Consider the following 26,051-nt stretch of genomic DNA (forward strand, 5'->3'; position numbering starts at 1 on the left):
CGCATTGTATATCCAGTAAATCCGTTTATTTCTCCTCATAAGTCCGGCGTTTACATGAAAACAATGTTTATTTCACTTTACAAAATGGCGCTGCCCTCTGACCTTTCGATTGACAGCTCACTCGACCAATCACAAGCTCCCTGTCCCCGGCTGCCGCCTGCAATAGCGAATGAGTGGCTGTGTCTCATGAGGAACATCCCCTCCGACAGCGCTGAATGGCTTCAGCCAATAGAAACCGATCCCGATGACAACTGTAGCATTGAATAGCCAATGAACTTACGAAACGAACGATGTGCTGCATTCACTGTCCCTGGGAAAAGGCAGTACTGCCATTTTCATGCGTAACTTTGCAAAAGCTGCACTTTGGCGCATGTATTGTTTGTCAATGGCAACTTTAGGAAAACGCCTAGATATACACTTAGAAAAACATGTGTAAAATACTCATTTTTAGCAGGATTGTTATCAAATTTGAACTGGGGCCAGGTAAGGCTTCATGCTGTAGTCCCATTGTGTTTTCCAGCTAAAATTCTCAGCTACACTCATCTTCAGGCATCTGATTGCAACAAAAAAATTCAGGCGAGAATAAAAACATTCTAATTCAGTGTGCTCCCACTTAGATTACTCAATGATAGTAGCACTTATAGTGATTATTTCAGTTTGGGGAAAAACTTCAGAGTGATACCTTTCAAAAGAGACCAAGCCCATCCATATTCTCCAAACAGTTCAAGAACAGCATTCAATTTACTTTGGGTACGCCTTGGATAGGCGAATATTACAGAATTTATAGGAGTGACAAGACCACTTTACCCATGAGGTTCTTACATTCACTGACTCCATGAAATGATGCCTTCCTCCTAAATATTAACTGTTCATGAATGTGCACTGTCCTCAAACAAATAAACAATAAAAAATAAATAAATAATAATAAAAATATGGTCACATGCTCAATTTTTCTTATGGTTTCCTATAGCAACAAGGGGTGGCTCAACTTGCCCATATGCGTAACTTTCCTCAGTTTCCTTTTAATGTTAGAGATGTTTCTCGGTGCCTAATGATGAAGCAAGAGCGATGTACTGCCACACACAAAGGTAGCATCTTTATATTAGTGGTCCTGAATGTGTTCGACAGAAGCTGTTTGTTCAGGTCTTGGTTGTTCATATTAAGAGATGTCAGTGGAGCTGCACTTGTCATGCATTGCAGTGGAAGTTTACAAACTGAGAAGGAACAAAATGTTCCAGTGAAGTGTGAGATGCCTCTAACGCTGTGCATACCAAGGGAGGTTGATTACAAGTCTGCCTCAGATGAGAGAAAGAGAAAGAAAAATCACATTGTTCTTTTCTCTCAGGCGATATAATTATGTGTACTGTCGTAAGGTAACAGTTGAACATAATCATCTCTAAATCTGTCCCCGCTGCCGCTGCGTCTTGAAACATTTCATATAACCCCTTAGCCTTATCAATATTTCCACAGCCGGTTAGTTTCCTTCTCTGCCGCCACCTCACATTTAACAGCCACACTCCATTAGCAAATGTACATATTGCCACAGGCTGACATTCTTTTACAAAGCAGAAAAGCCATTTAATTTCTTCCTTTCTCCTGCAGGCTCGGACAGCAAGTGCTCTTTATACAAATTAAATAAGACAGTATTATTTCTGAAATAATAGGAGCTTCAACCGGATGTGTTTTCTGAGCAACCTGCGGAGCTTCATGCTCAAAAGGAGGAAGGCCGCAGAGAAAGGGAGATATCCAGTCAGACAAAATACTTCCTCTCTTCCTCTTCGTCTGGCTTCAGGCTTTGTTTTTTTTAATTTCCACACGGTCTAACTAGAGCGGAGACAGTTATGGATGATTTCTGTGATGTGATGGGAAATGAAGGCCATTGGGAGAGCGTTTCCAAAAGTCTGACCACAGTGGGAAAACTTGTTTCCCGTCTTTGTCAGGTAAAAAAAGAAAGAAAAAAAAAGAAAATGAGCGTGGCTCAAGCACGCCTGCTGGAGGGGATGACGGGAGAAAAAAAAATCAAATAAGTTGGTGCACACTGGTGAGCGGGAGAAGGGCACGAGGGACACCACTGGAGTGAAGTTTTATTAGGTGCCTCTGCCAAGTTTATAGAATACGGCACGGGCTGTGAGTCTCAATGTGTGTGTGTGTGTGTGTGTGTGTATGTGTGTGTGTGTGTGCAGGACGCAGAATAGATTTCTCGAGCCTGATCCCTCCTATCTATTTCTCCACTGGATCATACCACAGACAGGACAGAGAAAGCAGTCAAGTGTTATGACACTTCAGAAGATATGAGCTTTTGACACCATGCCCACTTTTCGCTTTAATCCAAGCCTTGGATTTAACCCTGGGATAATTCACGCTGCACGAGGCTCTGAGATCCAGATATCTGTTGAAATCCTCATGAGGTGAGGCTGAGATTACCTCAGATATGGATCTCAAGTTTGCACAGTTAAAATACCTCCTATTACATATTCATTCAGAGTCGCCTGGAGAGAAATGGCCTCAATGAAATGAATTGTATTCTGTTATAGCACATTTAAACTCACGGTAACAAAGTACCTACTTGGTTTCTGGCACAAAACAGAGAGAAAGTTGGAAAACAAATATTGAGACTGTCGCCCGAACTGAGGAAATACACTTGCTCTGGTGGAGCTTCGGAGTTTAAAGAAGGTGAAAAAAAAATGATACCGACGCTGTGTATTTAGCAGTATTTGGTGTGTACAACACACTGAGCACACACACATACGGGGTCTCTGCAGGGTTTACCAAGCTAAATCTAAGACTTTTTAAAGCCTTTTTAATGCCACACAGAATGCCATTTAATTCCTGTTTGACAGTCACACAGAAGTAAGACGGCCAACGGGGACATTATTATGTCACTTTTTTAAGTAGTTCACAAAAGTTTTCGACAGAATTTCACTTGATATGATCTCATTGTTGTGCTGCACAGTTGGAACACTTCACACTAGATTAAAGCTAAACACAATTGTACCAATCAGTCAGTCAGCTTAAACTATGATTACAAACTACAGCCCCCGTGAACAGAATTGTTTTTAACTCTGCTGTTGCATGTTTGTTTTCACATGAATAATTGTTTTGGTGTATTTGAATGATTTTTAAAAATTTAAGCAAATGTTGAATGAATTCAATTCAATTTTAATTTATTTAAAAGGGACAATGTACAGTTAAAACATAAATGTTGCCATTTGATGCACTATACCAGATTGTAGCTTTAAGCTAATTTGAAATCATCTTGGCCATGAATCGGAAAAACAGCATAAAATGGACATATGATATAGATAAACTGATTTAAACTGATGATGTAACTGCACTAGCTTCTGTAGCTATGCTGTCATGACATGTTGCAGTTGAACATCAGACAAGTGATGACATGAACTCTCTGTAAAGATCACAACAGCTTCTAACCCGAGAGAAGATTCATATTTTACACTCATGTGCTTTCTTGTTGTGAGTTGTTTTAGAAAAATGACAACTCTCTCATGTGTGTACAATAAATATTAGAGCCGAAAGATATTCCATTTATTGACCTGCAAATTCAAATTCTGGCCAATTCTGATTTTATTTCCATGAACTATATTTAATATTCTGTAATTTTTCTGTAATAGATAATTCAATTGGAAGTTCATTTAAAAAATATTAATAATTAACTATTTAATAACTAGTTAATTACACTCTATCTGCTTTTCTTGTCCTGTAGGCCTCCACATATTTCTTTAGCCCAACATCTGTCTTCACTCACAGCGAAGAACTTCCAAATTAACAGTGATTGTGATTAGCTCAGCTTAGCATAAAAGCATGATACAGCTAACAATGTCATTTCCCAAAAGATATTCCTTCAGCCTAAGATTTGAGTGACAGCACAAGTAGAGGCTATAGGAGGATGGTTGTATACTTCCATAACATTAGCGTATCCTACAGGCCTGTTGTTTGTGTTTTTCTTTGCTCTTTTTTCTCCAGAATCTACTTTCTGTGTTTTGTTGTTTTCCTTCCTTTATCCTCGACACAATCCCCAACTCTGCTGCCTCGATGTTTCTTTTCTCAGTAGGGAAGCAGATGCAGTCCAACTGTAATTTATACAGGCCACAGGCCAGCTGTGCGTCGCTCCCCCAAACTTCTCTGCAGTGTTCTCATTACATATATACATATTGTATAAAAACATGTATGAATATGTATACGCACGAAAAGCCACCCACACATCCATGCAAACATTATTTAGATACATGCAAAAAGGCCAACACGCACAATCAAACAGCACAAACATGAGCAAACCATTATTCAGGTGATCTTCAGGTTATCTATGCTACATTAGCTAAAACACCCACACACACAAACACAGACGCACAAACAGTCTGCTAAAGCTCTAAAGCGCCCCTCCCCTCCCCTAAACTTGGCTGCCTACACTGCAGCTGCTTTGTAACTTCATACAGTGTTATGAGCCTTCACTTCAGTGGAGTACCAAACAAAGCAGCCATTAATGGTTAAAGCGCCCAGTAGGTAACCTCCCACCACCAAAAAATATATATATACAAACACACACACACACACACACACACACACCTTTAATGACATCTTTTCTGCGGCACATTAGCTATTGTGCGGTAATTAATGAGAGAGTCATGGCGTTCAAGAAGCCAGTCTTCTCTCTGCAGACTAGGAGCTGTACGCCACAACAATGGCTTAATGAGTAAACACACCGTGCGTCTCATGAATAAATTATTTGTGCCTCGCAATTAATTTTCCCTATTGAAGTTTGGAAAAAAAAAGCAGCACTATTACCAGTCTTCATAAATCAAAAAAGGGAGGGGGCACGGCTAGAGAACATGACAGCAACTTTGTGTGTTTGTGTGTGAGCGTATGTGCGCCTAAGATCATCTGTAATGTGTTTATTATTTGTGTAATATTATGCTGCTGTGCGCAACAGTGTGCACGCTGCTGTGTGTGTGTGTGTGCGATTGATTCCCTTGTGGGTTCGATGCATGCCGCTACATGGTTTTTCCTTCTTGGCGTGTGATTGTATGCGAGTGTTATTACAGTAGGAGTGTTCTTACATTTTATACAAATTAGTGATTGTATAATCAAACGCCATACACGGGAAAACAGTGTATGTTTGCGGTATTTAATGTTCGCTGTGAGAGTGCGTGCGCGTTAAACTTACTGAAAGGAGTTTCCACGTGATTGGTCGGACCTGTCGCGGGATCCCCGACCAGCTGAGTTTCCGTAGCTCCTCTGTAGAAAGACAAAAAAAAAATAGCAGACGGTCAATTTTACATTCTCCACTTAAGTCTTTTCATATTAAGACATAGCTTAATATCATTGGTCGATATCAGTGTATGGATACATATTATACAGGAAATCTATATAGTGACCCTGCTGTATAATTTATCAATCAGGGAATCTCTTGTTGCTTTAGTCTTGAAACCAAGGAACACTGATGATCAATACATTCACAAGTAATCTTGGCTCTCTCTTTTATTCTAATTTTGTTTTAAATTGAGTGATTATTATTCCTTGTTTTTTTTTTTTTTTTATTACAGTGTTTAACTATATTGTATTTTTACAACTGTACAGCACTTTGGTCGACTGAGGTTGTTTTAAATGTGCTTTATAAATAAACTGTGACTTGACTTGATGTAATGTGATTTTTTTTTTTTAAAGTGAGTATAGCATAGGGTTAGAATATTTTAACGAATCTTTTTTGGTGATGCTGAATCCAGATAGAGAGAAAGAAACGGCTACACTCACAGCAACATTTGGATGGAACTGAGAGAAGAAAAGAAATAATGAACAGTTGAAAACACAAACATGTTTATTTGTGTGTTTATTCAATGATTTACTCACATTTATTCAGCTCTAAGTAGTAAATAGTTACAGTGTTACTGCTGTCTTGATAATTACTACAGAGCTCCAAACAGCATTAAAACAAATGCTTGATTAAGAAAATGATGAAAACATTTTGTTTCACTGGAAAAGAAATTTGATTGAAAAGAATTTCCAGGGATACCACATTATCACATTAAGGCTATTTCAGGCCATCATTAGATTAGAATCGAGTCATTTTTGGAGAGCTGAATCAATCATTCAATCTACTGACCAGTCGAACAATCACGTCCTCGCAGCCTGAACTTCCTGTCTATCTTTCCCACGACTGAAATTATCTGATGGGACAGAAGTGGATTATTAACCACACTCTCCCAAGGCCGGGTGAGAGAGCCGGTGGGCTGGAATGTAAAATAAATCTGATGGAGAGGTGCAAATTGAACTTTAAAACCGGCAGAGAGCAGTTCCCTTTGGGTCCATGAAGACCCAGAAAATATGGCTTAATGCTTGGTGCTACAGATTACCTCCTAACCATACCCCAGACACTCTCTCTCTCTCTCTCCAGCACACACACACACTGACAGTAGGAGAGGACAGGCGGGTATAAGGATCAACAGTTACACAAGAGAAAATACTTTATCTTGTTGTATTTAGCGACCTGTGTCTTCTTTCCTCTCATTTCCAGTTAATCGAACATAACAACCCGACTACGAGAGAGGTGTAGCATCTAATTTCCCTGCCGCAGAGAGAGATTGTGTTCATAAATAGAACTAAAGCGATTGTGTGTATCAGCGCTTCTGCAACAGTTCTGCTCAGGAGCTTTGCTCGTGTTGTCTCCACCCAGTAACGCAGGCCTTCTCTCCGGCTATGACGTGATAGCCCAGTCACACATTCAAGATCACAAAGGTGGCGCCTGAGGGACCTGCAGGTTGGGATATTTATGATATATGACAACGTGTTTGTTTTCCAAGAAGCAGGAGGTCTCTCTGGATGAGATGAGACTAACGTTACCTCATCCTCTATTCACAGGCAAGTCTCCCTCTTTACAGACCCTGCTGTTCAACTTGAGGCCAACTGTCACAGACAAACAACCTCCACCAACTGTCCAGGCTGCTGTAATCTATGTCGGGGCAATAGGAATTTAAAGGAGACATATTATGCCCCTTTTCCACAAATTAAAATAGTTCCCAGGTGTCTTAAAGATCATCAGAACATATCTGTGACATGCTGTGGTCAAAATACCCCAAGAATCAAACAACGGCTGGTTTCAGTGCCTGTCCCATTAAATGCAAATGAGCCACTGTTCATCCCGCCCTGCCCCCTCTACCGGTACCGGTACCAACAGGTAGAGGTGGTATTATGCAAATTTGAAAACGAATGACATCATTGAATGACAACTGAGGGAAAAGCTCGTAAAACCACTTGGACTTTAATGCGAATTACAGATATTTTTGTCAATTCTCACATTTTGGGGGATGGAAGGCAAGCCAAACACCCAATGTTCAAAACGTGACATTTCCATAATATGTCCCCTCAGAAGGTACTGGGTGTTTGTCTAGAACATAATGATGCAGGGCTCCAGATTGTAAGTACATTTTTCATTTACTTGCGCATGTGCAACCACTGAATCTGGAATCTGTCATTACAGCTGGTAGGCCAATGTTTGTGAGGATCGTGAATGAAAATGAAATGTGAATATTTGCTTTCCAAGTCAATTTACGGTGTGCACCCCTATATTCTCCGTTTTCGCTCCAGCCACTGTGCTCCTAGTAAAAAATGTTTGTCTGGATCCCTGTGATGTCACAGCAAACTTGACCTTTGACCTTTTGGATATGACATGTAATCACGTCATATTTTTTTAGACATGTGTGTTAAACTGTATTATAACTAGAGTAAGAATTCTTGAGTTACAATTGCCAAAAATATGTTTTATAAGTTCACAGAGACCTTGACCTTTGTCGAATAAAAATTCTCATCAGTTCATCCTTGAATCCGACTGAATGTCTTCCCTCAAGGCGTTCCTGATATCTTGTTTGCGAGAATAGGATGGACAGAAAACTCCCCAAAAATAAAGCCTCTGGCCACAGCTGTCGCCGACACAGAGGTATAAAGACGCTATAGAAATCTCTCTCCTTGTAATTGCACTGCCACTGTTTGACCTGCATTCCAAGAGTGAAGGGAAGGGGGGAAATTGATTTCTGTGCAAATGAAATGGCACTGTCTTAACATACTTTTCTGAGTTTTAAAAAAAAAGAAACAAACAAACAAATACCTAATGAATAAGCCAAATTTTTCCTCCACTCTTATTCAAGGCACTGGCTGGAAATTGATAAGCCCTTCGCACGGAGTGAACAGTATTGATTAGTGCTGCCAAATGACTCTGCCTTGCCTGTTCTTCAAGGCAAATGCAACGGCGAGTCAGTGACAGATAGCAGAATAGGAAATAGCAATCACCTAAACAGCAATGGGCTAAGTCCATTGGCTAAATTGAGTGAAACGCATTAGAGCTTGTTCAACTGATGGGAGTAGCCATTTATTCACTATAGTTCCTGTGCATCTTCCACTTAAAAGTTCTCCCCTACCTTGTCCCCTGTGACTTTAATTATATAGAAATTCAATACAGTGATCTAGTGTGCGCAGCGGCGGCTCTGCTTGGTTTGGAGGGTGTCGGAGAGCCCACAGTGCGGGGAGGTTTCGATTACCCCAAGGCTTACTGTGCAGTAGTGAGTTGCATTTGAAATCGCAGATTAAAAAAAAAAAACTCTCTCAGACATGACACAGACCATGAGGGGGTCTCAAAGCAAAGGTGCTGCAGGTTTTCAAAAGAGCCTGTGTCCGCGTCTCTGCTGCTTCCCTTCCCTTTTCGCAGGACTACAAAAGCTGGGATATGTATGGAAATCTGGGCATCTATTAGAAAATGACAAAAGATCTGAGGGTGTAGAGTTAGAAAGAAGTGAGCTTATGAGACCCCTGTAGTCCACTCGTCTCCACATGAGGCGAGAAGCTCAAGGCTATACAAGCTGTGACTGAACCGTCTGTGGTGAAGCTCCATTGTCGATAATGTGGGTGCCATATTTTGACACAGATAGAGATTGTTTGAAATGAAGATGAGAGAAAAATGTTGCATCAATGTAAGTCCTTCATTTAGCTGATTGTCTCGTGTCTAAATTAGTGGAGTGCCCTTTTAAACAATCATTTTTTACTCACTGCAAGTCAGGAAAATCTTGTTATCATGCAACCCCTCATGTCACTGATACATTATAATACAATATTGATGTCACAGCAGGCAGAGCTGTTTAGCATTGTGGGCCCGTCTCTGCGCTGGAATCAGTGCCAGGTCCGGTCCCAGCGTGGTTCGTTAGGGTACATCCAGTTTCCCCAAGTTCATGAAAGACTGAATTATGAGTTGTGGCTATTGATTGCCACTACTGGATTTCAAGGGACCTGTGTGTAATTTTTTTTCCCCTCTTTTTGCATTAATTTACTGCAGACTGTCTGAAATTCTACATCTTTGAATCTCTGAAAACAGTGTGTGTGAGTGTGTGTGTGTGTGTGTGTGTGTGTGTGTGTGTGTGTGTGTGTGTGTGTGTGTGTGTGTGTGTGAGCGTGCGTAGGTGGTCGCATACACCATTAGGCTGCTCTCAAAGACATCTACCTATTACACATGTAGAGCGGGACAGCTGTGGTGAAGTAACGTAGGATTTATTTACAACTAAGTCCAAGTCTTTAAGGGTGAAATCGTTAGCCTATGTGCACTCCTACATTCATTATGCTCCTAACAGCTAGTCAAGGGTGTCTCTCCTCTTGCCTCGCACCCTTTGAACCTTCATTTGCACTGTCAGACAAAGAAATGAGTCCATGAATCTTGTGGACTCGGGCTTAATTAAACTATGTTATATTTCCCCCACCTGGCATTAATCTCACCGTAGGGGGGGTATAGAGAGGAGGGAGTGAGGGGGCGTGGGGCACAAGTTGGCTAATGGTCTTTACATCCTGATGCTGCAGTGATCTCCATGAAAGCACCCGTTCCCCTCTGGTCAAACGTTGTTGCAGGAATGGTTTGTGGGGGGAAAAAAGAATGGATGTGTGCATGGAAGAATGTGTGTGGGCCTGTATAGATGTGTGGAAAGGGCAAAGAGCAAATATTTACTTGGCACAATGTGGCCAACAGAACAAGCAGATGTGCACGGTCGACCCATACATCATATACAGAAAAACGACAGACAAAAACTTCTAACCCCCTGGAAATCGCTGCACTCCACACACACTCCAGCAGCGGAGAGCCGGACCACGACAGAATCCAAATCAACGTGAGCCGGGATGACTTATAGACCCACGGCTTGACTGCCGGAGTACTGATGCACTGCTCTGGCACAGTACATGAGAGAACAATGGTAAACTCTACGAGGATGAATCCGTCATCGTGCTCCTCCAGTTTCACACATTTTAATTAGTCCTGGGCTAAAAGGCCGCTCTGAGAAGAGATCTGCATGAGGAATTATATAATCTATAATGCATCTGCGAAATGGACTCCGTGGTGATGCTTTATTCTAATGCAAATACACTCTGAGAGGAAATGTGTCTATTCCCCCTATTTCCTAAATGCTTACGATACAGCCGCACTCATCTCGGCTCCGATTCCTGAGGAATCATTTCTTAGAAATAAAACTCCATTTCCACAGTGGGCAGAGAAAAAGAGGCCAATATGAGCATAGTTGACGTACGGGCTAAATTGCAGATGTCGTTTCATTAGTGTGGGGCTAGCTCATCTCTCAGAAAACATATCGGACTCTCTGGGGCATCTCTTGTGCATTATGAATGAGACAGTCGAGCCCTACCTCCTCTGGAATAAATTAAAGCCATTTCGTGACATTTTGATAATTAATCTGTTGTTTTTGCTCGGCGGGCACTTGTCACAATTTGAGCGGGTGAAAAAAAAAAGTTTCTGCAACTGTCCCGGAGGCGACGAGGGACTAGCTGTCCCTGTCAGTATCAGTGAACGAAGTTAACAGTGCAAACAAGCCTTTTTTTTTTTAGCTGACAAATGTGTCACTCCCTCCCAACACATAGTAATCTGTACTAAAAAAAAAAGAAAACTGCTAATTGTAATTGTGAAGACCTTATTGTAACAAGTCACTACACAAACAATGGAGAGGAAACTCATTAAAGCAAAAGCACTCATTACTGTTAATTCACCCCATGTGCACTCGTTTTAAAGCACACATATACAAGTGCAAGCGGGGGCGAGAAAAAACCTGACTTCTCCTATTGGGACCGAGAAAATATTATACACATGCTTCGGATTCAGTGTGATCAGAAGTGTGGGTGTTTGTCATGCTGGTGGGCTCAGACCTCAGGGGATTGGTCTGGAGGAGGCTCTATTCCTCACTGGCATGAAAAACACCTGTAACATCAGCAATGTGCAATTCAAGGGCAACCGCTGCGAGTCTTTCCTCGGCGTGTGTCTACTGTTTTCCATTATGCATGAACTTACAGGGGTGCACTTTGTCTTGGCTGGAGTTAAGCTGGGGGACCACAGGGGGTGATTAGGACACCATGTACCTTCTGTTGAACACCCACAACAGCTGCTCTGATGTGGGACTCTCCGAGGTAATGAATGCTCAATGACTCTTGAAACATTCAGAGGGCGAAATATAACCAAATATCGTGTTTTTCATTTCATTAAAACTTATTTAACAAGCAAAGAGAACCAAAAGTATTATGAAACCACAGCTTGAGAACAGTTTTTTCTTTTAAAAAAAAAAAGACGAGGGAAGGTCAAATCCGCTGAACACAAAGTGGAGTTTCCCCGTGCAGTTGCTCGGGGTACCTTTGCCGACAGCGGCTCCAGGTGAAGCAGATGGGGTTGAGTGTCTAGATAAAGGCCGACTCAACTGCGCCGCGCTTGCTGAGGGAGGAGAGAACGTGTCTTATTCACCTTTCTGGCCCAGATTCTCTCGGTCTGCGTAGGGATTTGGACCACTTACATGTAGGTCGCGGGAGCGTTTCTTTAACATTTTAGCTACGCAACACATTTTCAGTGACAGGGGGCCTCGACGGAGCGCCGGAGTGGAACCAGAACTGAGGGGGGCTTTTGTTCCACACGTACATTTGCAATAACACAAATGACTAAAAATCCAGCACTGGAACAAAGCCTCGCTGAGCTATAAGAAAAGGTAATTTAAACTTAAGCGCCATTGCAGCTTTATTATGGATATAGACTAAACCAAGGAGTGTCATGAGTACCCCTACTGCTGCGCTGGCAAATATGCAGATAAATTAATAGTTTGACTTTTAGTGCTGTGGTGTTGTGGAAGCTGAAAAGTATCCCTGAAGTGAGTTTATTTTAACAAAAACAACAATGAAAAAAAGGGTCAGACTTCATGTCACGACTTTAGTCAGAATTTAATTTAGGCTCTCATCTTGATTACACACAGAAGGGTATACATTTGCTCCTGAGTGGACTGAAACAATGGAGCCTTAAGGACTTACCTGGCCGAGTGAGGGCTCTTACTGTGAACAACCAAGCTATGAAAAAAAAAAATCAAATGAATGTGTATGTAAGTGTGAACATGCCAGAGTGTAGCTGCACCTCTACCATGTCTGCTTGTCTTCCTGTCTGTCAGTCAGTCCACCTGCCTGTGTGCACGGTTCTGTATGAAGGCCAGTAAGAAGAATAGAAGGCAGAGAGCGAGGGGGAAGAGAGGTGCTGTCAGTCAGTGCTGGCTGAGCAAGGAGCTGACGGGAGAAGGAGGGAAGACGGTTGGCGGGCCGGAGCCATGCACTATTCAGGCATCATTCAGACGGAGCGCGACCACTGGGGCAAAACAGCACAAGGGTCTCTGAATGCAACTCACACTTTTTTTTACGCATGTGAAAGTTGCACACACCTGCCAAGAAACTGGGGGGTTTCTACTCTGCAACAGGAGCTGCCTCAGCAAATCAAGACTCAACTCTACAGTTTCCAGTGGTTTCAACCTTTGGAGGTTCAATAATCAGAACAGAAGCGTTTCGTGTTGCTGTAAATACAGAGGCGCATGGTCCGAGACATAAATAACACAATGGTAAAAAGTAAACGAATGCCATCCTCCTCTCTCTCTCTCTCTCTCCCAGACATTGTCCCAGTGTCATCTGAAGCCATTCTGCCAGTGAGGTCAGAAAAACAATACAGTCAGGACGGACACCTTTATCATGCGGTGTATTAAAAAGTTAAGCTCCCCTCCTATAAACCTTGAATACTGTGAGAGAGTCCTGAACGGTCTAACTCATCTAGAGGACAAAGTGATGGCGCCAGGGAGCAGACGGCTCGTAAACTAATGGGACTCTTGTAAAAAGATACTCCCCCCTGGATTATACCTGCTCAGGAGGCCTGATGGATGGCCCAGATGGCTGGGAGAGGACACCGAGCATAGATGAGCGTACAGGTGTGAGAATGTGTAAGTGTGTGTGTGCTGCTGTAACAAGGACTTGTACAGTCAATTCCCTGGAGCCTGCCCAGGCTTTAAGTGATTTAGATGAAACCAGTCCTAAAAATCAAACTAAGTGACTTTTTCTTTTTTTGATGCAAACTTTTATGAGGGGAATACAGACATTTGGAATTTCTCTGATGTAACTTTCACAGGTGAAGGTTAGGAAGGAACTGTTTTCTACATTTAAAAAAAACCAGGTCATTAAAAACCAGTGTAAATTTTTAAGGATAATGAGCAACCACAGAGCAACTGATAGTTTTGGAGTTCACCGATAATAGGCACATTTATGACCAAACATCTATTAGGCTGTAACGATCATCAAGAAAAAGTCAATCATGCAATTTGCGCACATGCATCCTTTCTGAGCTAAAAGCGGGTGTAGGTGGAGAAAAGGTAGTACATTTAACTATTTTTTAAAACATATTTTAAGTGTGTTTCCCTCTACATTTTTACAGCTAGACAACGATTACGGTGGCTTAGTAATCGATTAGTCAATTTATGAATAAAAAAATTTGATAATCACTTAATCATAGAAATATCTAAAGTAGATGTTCCAGCTTTGCAAAAGTGACTGTTTTTTTGTTTTTCTCTTGTAAGCAATATCTGTTAGTTGATCATAATAAATAGTTTAATGACACGACATTGAATGTGATGGACAGTTTTTCTAATTGTGTTGACAATTTTTTGACTAACTATCAGTTATAGAAATATGAAAATAAAAAATGTGTTGCACCTCCACAATACAAAAAGAGGTACAAAAAAAGTCTCACCCATTTGTGACTTGCATTGTTTTTCTTGCTAATCTTCAAATTGGTTGCCGGGGAAATCAGCAATGGTATAAAACAACCACCACTGCTTCAGAGTTGGGGCAGACGCGCAGTAAAGAGTCACCTGTTACCGTCACCATACCGACGAGCTACATAGCCTTTTTTAATCTCCTCTCCTTCAACCTCACGTTCTCACAACAGCTGTTCTGTTGGGCTTATCAATAAACAAACCTGGCGATGACGCTGCAACCCAACTACACAGCTGTTAAATGATTTGCTATTTGTCTGTCCCTCATACTGTCCAGTCCATGTCTTTGAAATGTTGTGACTGTTTCATTCTGATATGTCAGATTTTTTTTCTGGATGCACTGCAGTCTGTTTTGGCATTTTCCACCCAGTGCAATATGTTTTACATAGGCTAAGTTTCTGAAAAGCAGTGTTCTGAAATGGGATTCAGGTCCCTGTTGGGATTAACAGGACAATATCTTCAAAATATGATTGGATGTGGCCTATATGGATAGAATAAAATCCCAGGTATGTTGTTTTTGTATTTTGTGTCACATTGTTTTCTTGTAGTGCCAAAGGTTGCCGGCCCCTGGTATAAAATGAAAAAAAAAAAAAGAAGAAAGAAAGCCAGACTATTCGTGCTGTACTGTATGTAAGACCACCTCTGGCTATTTCTTCCCCAACGCCAAGCTGGTACCTTGGAACATGTTGATAATAAACTGTAGGTTTAAAGGAAAGCAGTTGCCAGTGGACACACAAAGCCGCACTTCCCGGAGGCCAGCAGTGAACAGGTGTGAACCGTGAAGGCTGAAGTGTGTTCAGTCAAGCTTCTCTTTGAAAAGACAGGATGAAAAGTTCACATGGACGGCCGCATGGTGTAACACAAACCTAGCCAGACAATCTGGGAGGCTACTGCCACGGGAGACAGCTGGTGGCCGGGCCAACCTCATTAAGTCAGGTGTTTTGCCTGGGGACATCCTCCGAGGCACCACACACAGCGACATTTGTGTGCACATGTGTACTGTACATATACCACGAACGGTTTGCATGCTTACAATGCAAGAAACATAGACTAGATTAAATTGAGAGAAACAGGTGAAATTACAAAAGGCAACAACTCCAGGATTCAGTATTTCTGCTCTCTAAGAACGAGGCACCCACAGAGAAAATAGACGACAATGCAGTTTGTCTTTTTCTCTCTCAAGCTTTCATCAAACCCATGCTATTAATGTCTCAAATAAAAGAGGAACGGTGCACTGAGAATTCACATGTAAACCCCTCTCTCTGTAAAATGTACCATCTTTCCTGGAGAATTAACTACCTAGACAGTTTAATGCCATATTATCTCTTCTTTTACATTTTCCGAGCCTGTGACACACACCTCTGAAATTGTCACCCATGCACAGACGCATTACGCCTGAGTTCAATTGAATTACATCGCCACTTCCCCACTTTGATGGCGGCTATTAACTTTGCAAACAGTGCTGATGGTAAGCCTATCATATGGTGGCTGCTGTGTAACAGGATTGCGGATTGTGGCACTATAGAGTGTGGAGCAGGGCCTGCTAACGGGCACAGTTGCTGCAGTGAGGGTGATGGCGGTTGGGGGGGGGGCTGTGCTGTGGTGGTGGTGGAGGTGTAACAAAGAGCTGCAGCACCCCCAACAGAGAGTAGAGACACACCGACAGGCAGCAGTGCAATAAGAGCAAGCGTGCGAGTGTGTGTGTATTCTTGTGGGCGTTTATTTGTCGTATTTTCATTTCTTTTATTGTTTTCATTGTTCCTATGTTCAGCTCTGTTACGTGCAGTGCCAGTGGCCCGTGGACGTTCAGCGTGTGTTTGCAAACATATGTGGGAGTGGATGTGTGAGGTGGACACTGCCTTTTATGATGACCACACAAAGAGCAAACAGAGAGCGGGGGGGGGAAGAAGAGACAAACAAAGACAGGTACTGATGAAAAGGGGAAGTAAAAGACAGAGTGAGGATAAATTGCCAGAAAAGAGAAGAGGAGAAAGGACCATTGCCATAGCAACAGCAGTATTTCTGTCATCCAGCAATAACTGCCTGATGTCAGATGCCAGCTCGTGGTCTTAAAATCTATTTAAAAGAAAAAGATACGCAGAAAAGTCTGTAAAAGCCGGTATTATGGCTTATAGCCCATCATATAGCAAGTGGCTCACAGAAGGTTTACAACCGCAAACACACACACACACACACTACTTATTCCTGTATTTGGCACAGAAATAATAAGTTTAGTTTTTTTAAAGCAGTTGAGAAGTGTATAACTGAAATCTATAACGAGCTACAGAAAAAATATGACAGACTATCATCAGACTCGCCATTATGGCCGGGCCCCAGGGGGCCAGGGCTGCTATGCCCACCCAAATGTAGCAGACAGGACTTTTAATTACAGGCTATAAACTTTTTCAGTGTTTTTTTGTTGTTGTTGTTACAAATCTAAGAGAGCAAAGCGGAAGGCTGGCATGTTTGCTCCTTTTAGCAGGTTGTCAGTGTGGCTGCTCTTTTCTGTGCAGAGACACTGGGCTGATTTTCTTTTTTTCCCCCATAAAAACACAGAACACACAGAAACTTGTTTTTCTAATTCAGCAGTTTTAAAATTCACATCAGACTTTCAATTTATGAGAGAGAGCACTCGCTCTCCAAGCTGTGATGTATGAAAAATGAACAGAGAAGAAAGGCTAGATTATCATCTGAATCTGCACCGAATTGTAAAAACTCACAGACGTCAACACCGTAAATATGTTTCTACGTCTTAAGCCAAACATTATTTCGTGAGATCTCACAGTGTTAGGATCAGATTGGCACCTAAATGTAATGGCTTCCTCCCTGGAACATGATTCATACCTACAACAAATTTTGTAAAAAATCGCTTACATATTTTTTTGTATTATCTTTACACCTGTTAAAAAAGAAAAACACAGTCTCCTCTTAGCATAGAAAAAACGCAACTCATTTTTATTTTGAAATGAGAAATTCCAAACTGGGAAACAACTTGTTTCCCCATCACCCATGAGAAATAGGGAAACAACAAAACAGAAAATGTATGAGAGAAAAAAAAACGGCAGGTGAGGGAGGACAGAGAAGCAAGACAGAGGACGAGAGAGAGAGAGACGGTGCAGAGGTAGGTCTTAGCTGGACATGATGAGTACAGTCAACATAACACTCCACTTGTATGAGCTACCGTTTCTACACTATAGGAACAGTTTTGAAGGACTGCTCAGTCGCTTGTACCAGCAACACCAGATTGATCCCAAGAGAGAGTTGGCATCACATCCTCATAGACAACAGCACAACGTTCTTGTGTGGGGAAACACTTGTGCGTTCATGTTTATGGCTGGTTTCATTGTGTACATTGATAGATGCTATAATCAATGCAGATCATAAAAGGGTCTGTATAATTAGTTTTATGTATTTATTGAGAGATTTTTAGATTCCACTAAAATATCCAGGATCTCAAAGAAAATTCTTGATTTGCTTTGCTAAATATTTGATTTGATCGTGTAACAGTGTTTCTGGATTGTGTTGTGTTACACAAGAAAGATCATTTATGATGACGACAACCATTAATAAACGTTAAAAAATAGCACATTCTCCTACAAGTAATCACAATGTGCTAATAAGAAGTGACACTCCTGAACTGGAGGGAGTGGTTATAGCTCAGATTTTTTCCCTCCTTTTCCTCCGTTTCCCAGCTGAAATCACTCCCTCCTCTCTGAGCGCACCGTGGGTGCTGTGTTCAGGTTCACGCAACAGACTGACTCGCCTCAGGACATCGGGAATAATTAGGCGAGATCAACCTGACATCAATCACCCAACTCTCACACACGCACAGGTCATCACCTTCTACACGACCTTACATGCTAAACAGGCCGCTGTCACAACCTGTCGCAAGGCTCAAAGGAGAGAGGCAATGAGGGAGAGGGGGGAGTTAAAGGCACAGGAATATTACTGATCCGAATGCAAAAGAGATTATGAATATGAAGGCAGGGCGATGATTGTAAAAAGCGAAAAAGAAGACGAGTAAAAAAAAAAAACAGGTGGGAACAGGACAGTGAGGTTGCCCGGCGTTGCCGTCTTTTCCCACAGCCTATACCCTTCATCTCAAATGCAGTTTTCCTCTGAGCAACGGCGGCACAGGAGCATTTCATATCCCTTGAGGCATGAAAAATGTAACTTCATGCTGCCTACACCCGTGACAAGACAAACTAGGCTGTAACACAAAGTCAAAGTAGCTGTAAAGCCAAGTTATGGGCTAAATCCATGAAGTTCAGAAAATCACACGCAGTCAGACGCATACAAACACACCGCCACCACCAGCGGACCCACTCCGGAGACTGGCAGACCCGACATGTCGGGGGGCTTGTCCCAAAAACATGGCTGCCTCTGCAATTAATTACACCATTCAAGTGAAGGGGCCAACCGATGGATCATCCCACCCTCCACCCCCCTCCTCTTCCTTTGAGCTCAAGGACAGCCGGTCCACTTTCTCTTTTACACAAGAGGGCGTCGTCCCCCCCCTGACAGTGTCCGCTGGTGTGTGTGTGTGTGGGAATTTGTATGAGTGTAAATGTGTCACAGACGGCACGCGGAGACAGTGACCTACGCTTAAAGGACAAGGAGCTTCATTCATCTTGTCGTCATCCTTTTGCAAAAACTACAATAATCCACTCATGTGTAAACGGTGAAACTGAACTTGAAAACAATTAAATTAGGATTTTAAACTGAAAACTAAAGTCTAAAATTGGCTCATTGAGACAAATAAACAATGATGTTGTTTACTTTTGTTTCGGTTTGAATTCACTTGGTGGAAATTTCTTTCTCTTTTTGTGTATTCTCATCTATATCCCATCTTTTGCCACTGCAATGACCCAATTTCCCCATGGGGATCATTAAAGTTTCATCTTATCTTATCTTATCTGCCCCTATCGCTCTCTCCCCTCCCCACCACCACCACCACCACCGGCCCCCCACCCCCCCAATCCTTCACTTAATTATGTCCCGTGAATGAAGTTCATCTTTCATGCTGCCAGCAGCCGGCAGCGTGGCTCGCCCGTTCTGGGCTATCTAATCATGGCGCAGAGACTAAACTAAATTTAGACAGCCGGCTTGTGATGCCTGGCGGGCCCTAATGGGGGCTGACATCTCAAGACACTCTGCTGATGTACAGGATACACTCCGCTCGAGCAGACCGCAACCACCGTTGACTAATGCTGATGACTTGTGAACCAGTTTGTTTTGCTCAAAAAGTTTTCAAGGGGATCTCACACACACACACACGCGGAGGTGAAGGACTGTGCTGACTAAGGCCGTTCGAGCGAAATGAAATTCAGCATTTACATCTTAGGATCGTTGCCAGCGCTGCCAATGTGTGTGTGGCTGACGTCCCCTCTACATGTGATCTACATGTGGCAAGTAAGGCGGTGACAGATGGAGCGATACAATGTGATACAAACTTGGACACTTTGTGTTGACGGCAGAGGATTCGTGGACGCAGTTTAACACACTTGACGAAATATATTAATGGTGGTGATGATGGTGTGTTCATTATTTATAATTTAAGTGGATTTTACATGTCTAGTTATGAGTGAAAAGCCTTTGCTCCAATTCCCTCAAGTGATGTCACTTAAGTCGAAGTCGGCTCGAGCTGAGGACTACAAATTTGATATTAAAAGAAAATCTGGGAGTTAGAAGAAGGTGAGGTTACCAATCCTCTAGCCCGTTCCTCATCACTGCTTGGGGGCGACATTAACTCAACCGGCATAACCCACTGAAATCTGTGAGCAAACTGTCAGCAGTTGAGCTGCATTGCAGGTGACGAAGGTGCCAGGTTTTCACAAGGTAGAAGTGTGTGTGTGTGTGTGTGTGTGTGTGTGTGTGTGTGTCTGTTGTATCGATCTTGACTTTGGTTTAACTGTCCATTATGAGCACTAAAATATTATGTGTGCTAAACTGGAGAAGAACTCTTTGAATATTATCGCACATGTAATGAGGGATCGTCCTCATTGTGAAGCATAAGACAAGTCATTTTAGATACCTTCTCCAAATATATTGGTATATGTCAGCTAGTAATTATGAGAAATGCAAACAGAAAGATATGACCAAGTTAATTTAGTTGTCAACCACAGAGAACTGTGTTAATAATTTAGATCATTACACCCTTCACAAGGACGGCTGCAAGGCTGTTTCGCTTCCAGGTTTCAGCTCTCAGCAGATCACTGATGCTATCCCTTTGTTACCGAAATACAAAACACTTTCTAAATCAGTCGCACCCGCAACAAAAAGCAGCGGCCCGTCAGTCTGCCACATCAGAGGCCGAGCTGCAGGAAGCGCTGCAGGTCACAAACTGGGACATGTTTTCAAAGTAAGCGCTGTTGATGTTAATGAGCTATCAGACGTGGTCACATGCTATATCACTGAATTGATTGATGATGTTTCACCTGAGGTAACAGTAAAAAAAAATCTATCCTGGCCAGAAACCATTGGTCAACCAATCAATATGCAAGACTTTAAAAGGTGACACTGCAGGGCAGAGGGGACATGAGCAGAGTCCTACAAACTTAGGAAAGAGTATTTGGAGGCACAGCTGGGTGATGAAGACAGCACACATGTAGAGCTGCAACAATTAATTGATTAATCAAACAATAATCAATTATTAAAGTAATTGTCAACTATTTTGATAATCGAATAATCAGTTTGAGTAGTTTTTTGAAGAAAAAAAGGCAAAATTCTCTGATTTCCGCTTCTTCGTGAATATTTCTGGTTTGTTTGTTCCTTTATGACAATAAACTGAGTAACTTGGTTTGTGGACGAAACAAGACATTTGAGGACGTCATCTTGTGGTTTGGGGCACACTGATTGACATTTTTCAACATTTTTAACATTTTATTGGCCAAACAACTAATCGATTAATCACTTCACCACAACAGAAGCAAACATCTCTCTGGTGGAGGATCTGTGCAACTTTTTTTGAAAACGTTTTGACGCCAGCTACACCGGAGGCCACGCTGCTGCTGCTGCTGCTGCTGCTGCTGCTGCTGCTGCTGCTGCTGCTGCTGCTGACGACACCAAGGTCGGATAGAGACCCACTGGCACAGGCTCTGTGGGTAACTGCTCATTAACTGTCACCATGGAAAAATAAATAAAAAAACCCTGAAGAGGGGGAATGAGAGGAGAGCCGCGAGGCCAGTCTTCACTCCAGGAAGAGTGACTACCAACCAACTTTAAGGGATTTTTTATTAAAAAGACAAAACAAAAGAAAAAAAACAACAACAGATAATCGACTGATATATTGTTAACCTTGTTTTACTCTGGTTACGATTCCACCATCAATCGACAATAAAATCCTTCCAGGGCAGGTATTATGACCTCTGGAACGCTTCATGGCTCTTAATGTGAAATCAATGGAAGAAGTGTTGACTTTGCATTGACAGCAGTGACACGTTTGAGACAAATATCTGTACTACACCAATAGATTAGAAATCAGAGAAGATTCTGACTTAGTATGAAAGAATAAACTTATAAAGAGGAGAAATGTGAATCACAGACTTGCCTCTAATAACAGCCTGTCTCAAATAAATGCCTGATCGCCTCCTCAGTTGCGGTAAATTAAGACCACAGGCACCATTAGCGAATAGAGGCTACAATATTTAGACTGTGTCATTTTTGCTGTGAAATATCTCAGACATTCTTTTTTTTCCATTTAAGGATATTTCTATTCAATTCTGTGTGCTGTGCATGACAGGAAATGAAATGAGGTACTCTGGTCCAGTTCAGGAAAAAGCAATAATAAAATCAGGAAGAAAGCACACAATAAACATAATTAGATTTAGAGTGTTTAGACAGAAACATTATTACTTATTCTGTCCCCACTTCATACTCTTCGTCCACAAGGCAAACACACACACACACTGCACCACGAGTGCGCAAAGACTATCCAAGGACACCGGATATACATACTTAATCTTAACATAGAGGAGCCCTGAACGCAAGAGGCTCTGACAAGACATTCTCCATCCACACGGCTACTGCAATATCTGTAAGCACCAGTCTCTCTCTGTAAAGCATTTCTCTTTTCTTTTCCACAGCAGGCGCACATCCTCTGTCCCAAGAACTCAGGTGTGCACAATGGTGATCAGAATATACCGGATAAAAATGTCCAAATAAAATCACATTTTCACAGCATCAACAAGGAAGCTGGCACTTTTCAAAGTATAATATAAAGCACAGCAACACTGGCTACAATCTGTATCTTTAATTAACATTTTTAGTTTATTTTTTCATCATATAAATAAAATCTGAATTGTTATGATTTATCAGTTTTCTGTTTTTCGTTTTATACACATTTTATAAAATGTGTTGCTTTGTTTTCTCTTTTCTGTATGGAGGGTTGACCTTGAGCCTACTCAAGGCTGAATATATCTGCAGATGTTTTTGTAAAAATGTGCCTAAAACACTACAGATAAATGACAGGCTGGTCACTGGCCAGTTTTATCTACTTGAAACAGTTTTATGCAACAAGTAGGTGCATAGAACGGCGCAAAAAACTTTTTGTTGGAGGACAGAAAGTAAACTGTAAAAGAGGGAGGGGGTCTGCAAGGATTTCATGGCCACTGGGGTAGCAGCGATAGCAAACAAAGTCTCTGGGGTTGGATAAACAATAAAGGCCTGTCGTTCGGTTAGAACAAAGGCCTGTCATTTCCTTTTGTTGTTGGTGGTATTTTTTCCCCTTGTAATCTGCATGTCCAGATGGCTGGATGACTTTCTCCCTCACAGCATCGTTAAAAGTGCAGCACAGCTGGCAGACCGAGAGCGAGCAAACTATGAGTGAGGAGCACGAGTGTGCAAGGAAACCAAAAAAAGTGGAAAAGCAGGGAACAAAAAAAAAAAGAGGGCTGAACTAGACAAAAAAAAGGTGGAGCGTGTGGAGATAATGGAGCATCTCTTACCTAGATCTGTGTTGGGTCCTGCCAGCAACTGTTTGAACTTATCCAGGCGGGACGCTTCCCTCTCGGTCATGGCCGGGGTGCCAGATGTGTTCTGGTCGGCCATGCGAGCCACTAGTGGGATGACGGGTGGCCGGTGGGGCAGAGAGCGCTGTCTGTGGAGGGCTGCACACTCACCTGCTGCATCTAATGGACAGATAAAGATATAGGGCTGAGTGAATGCTTCACATCAACACACACACACACACACATAAAACAAGGATTTCACATGATGCAGCACAGTTTCTCACTGCAGAAACTGTTCAGTATGTGTCTTCATGGTTTTACTAGTTTCTCCCTCAGCGTCCTCCACCTGCTCCCTGGGTGAGGGAGGTGTAGGTGGAGGCTAACAGGCTTCTCCAGCTCTATATCACTCCATATTCACTAAACCATGGCAACCTCTGAGCAATCCAATCAAATCTTAAGGATCTGATTTAAATCTCCTTTTCACTGCAACTGTACTGAGCCCAGCTGCCTCTCGACAGAGAAATCCATTTATTCTCTTTAGAGGGCAGGGCAACTTTGATTATCCCTTTTTCAAGAGAAGGAGAAGAAATGCCCATGACCTGGCCTCAGCTTTAATTTGAGCAGCAGTGAGGTGACACTACAGTAACTGCTGTGCACAGCACTTCTAGCTCCATGTTAGTCAGCCGGTTAGTTAGTTTAACCAAAGTTAAATGAAAGAACTGTTTTGTAAGGGTCACCATACTCTACGTTACAAAAAAAAACATATACTTAAAAGTGGGAATTTGTCCAACACATGGGCTGCATGATCACACTGTAGCCTTCACTTGCTGCAACCCAATGTGAGCATTGCATTTCAGCTGTAGCATTAGAGCATGGCTCCTCATCTCTTCCTAGCCAGGTGGTAATGAATGCAGTTACTGTTAATGGTTTGTTTTGTAATGAGCCTCCAGGATGGCAGCAGTTGTTGCAAAATTTCTGTGAAGCATCTATAACGGCTACACAAACACATTAATTCAGTCTGCTGTGGGCCACATGTTCTCCCAGATGTGCAAAAAAAAACAAAACACACACACACACACACACATCTAACAACAAAAAAGAGATGCCACACTCACAGACAAGTTATGAACAAGCTGGTGCGGTCAGGACGTCGGTAACGGAGGGGGGGGATGCTCCTTCTGTCACACTGAGCAAATTCAGATTCATAGAGACGTCTCCGAGCACTACGGCGAACTACAACACGGTGTCTGCAGTGTGCGGACCGAGTCACACAAACACTCCATTGCAATTAAGAAAAGCGGAACGCTGCCAATTTTAATAAGCTTTCCAGTTTTTACAGGAACAAATAAAAAGCTACAAATCTGTTCTCAACCACTTTATTTGCACTTTCAAAAATTAAAAAAGATTATTAAAGCCGGCAGCAGTTTGTTTGTAGGGGAACCATTTTTTTGTGACTGTAACAATGAGCCCCTTTTATAGTCCATTTAATAACTTTTAACTTTTAAGGGGCTGTAAATGAAAAAGCCAAGTCCATTTGTCAATCACAGTATACTATACTGCTTCAATTATTACGAATGAGGCATGGCATGAAGACGTGAAAAATACATGTATGCAAGTACACAAACACAAACAGAGAGCACATCCCCTGAACCAGTGTTGCAGACAATTATACTAGCATGGCCTAAATTGTTACAGGAATAATAGAGGCTGAGTGGAGTCTAACATATCTGTGTGTGTCCCTTGCTTTCTTAGATACAGTGTATGAGTGCCAAGTCTATGGGATATATGGAGGGAGTGTGAGCCCCACTAATGAAAGCCATGCCGTGTGCCATTATCTAATTAGACTACGGGAAGCATGTTCACTCTATTCTTTGTTTTTACTTTGTTGTGAAGAGGAGAAGAGAGGAGAAGAGAGGAGAAGAGAAGAGAAGAGAAGAGAAGAGAATAATCTGTACATGTCATGTTTAGTCAACTGCTCAAGTGTGCGTGCATCAAGGTTTTGCATCAAGGTTTTGCATCAGTCAGGTGTTTTTGCTGACGACATGCTCACTTAAGGTGCAAAAAATGTGTTGTCTCCTGCATACCCCTGCATGCATACGTGACGTGACAGTACATGAAGGCCCGGGCTGCACCTTCTCTGAGGAGATAAGAGGAGCTGCCTAAAGGCAACAGGCTCCTTATGTTATCTGTACCTAAACACAGCAGCGGGCAGATCAGCAGACACCCAGGCAGACAGGCATATGACCTGCCAGACAGGACAGCAGAGTCTGCTGAGGTTACAACCTGAAATGCAGCACTAGGACTGTCTCTTCACAACCCTTCTCCTCTCTCCGTGTGTTTCGAAGGAAGACAGTGCTACTCACTACACTTTCACTTACACTCTATCTTTGATGTAAAATGCTTTGCTTATGAAAGTCTATAGTATTTGCATGTTCTCACACTGTTTCAGTGTTGTCCTCGCTGCCTAAACCACAAGCAAGTCCAATCAAAGCACAACACTGGCAGCCTATCAGTAACCCCGCTCTACACAGTGACAGCATCTGCCAAATAGTTGTCGCTCATTTCTCTGCTGTTTGGCTGCTGGATCGTTTTGTTTTGTTTTGTTTTGTTTTGTGCTGAAACTTCATATCATTTGAATGTAGCGACACAAAAGCAGCTGTGAGACCGACGTGGATAAATACACAAAAACAATGACGCAGAGAAAAATAATTGTAGCTTTTAGACAAAAGTTATTTCCTAAAATCGTGAATATGCTCGTCTAGTCTGTTCGATTCTAAATGGAAAACAATTAAAAGTCAATGTGGTGACATTTCCTGTGGTTTTACCCTTTATTTACACAGTAAAACTCTGTAGGCAGATAGTGTACGAGGTGATAGACGAGAACTATCTTCCAGTTATGCAGAGATTTCAGGTCTTCTCAAAATATTCTATGACATTGGTCCTCTAAGTAAAAGCACCCCAGCTCTTATTATGCAGCTGAGCCAAAAAAACTTTCCCC

The 26,051-nt window shown here is 42.1% G+C and overlaps 1 protein-coding gene across 7 annotated transcripts in view; it reads right to left on the reverse strand.

The window, feature by feature from the left end:
* The window catches only part of tbc1d22a (TBC1 domain family, member 22a), a 127,234-nt gene that overhangs the window by 97,159 nt on the left and 4,024 nt on the right, over nt 1–26,051 (reverse strand). For all 7 annotated transcript variants that reach the window (XM_085768636.1, XM_085768638.1, XM_085768634.1 and 4 more), the window contains 2 exons: nt 23,051–23,233; nt 5,180–5,250 (listed from right to left, as the gene is read on the reverse strand). In XM_085768636.1, the coding sequence (XP_085624762.1) occupies nt 5,180–5,250; nt 23,051–23,233 (254 nt within the window). The remainder of the gene's footprint in view (nt 1–5,179; nt 5,251–23,050; nt 23,234–26,051) is intronic.

This window comes from Trachurus japonicus, chromosome 23, assembly GCF_045865225.1.
Source record: "Trachurus japonicus isolate A0001 chromosome 23, Traja_1.0".
Taxonomy (NCBI): Eukaryota; Metazoa; Chordata; class Actinopteri; order Carangiformes; family Carangidae; genus Trachurus; species Trachurus japonicus.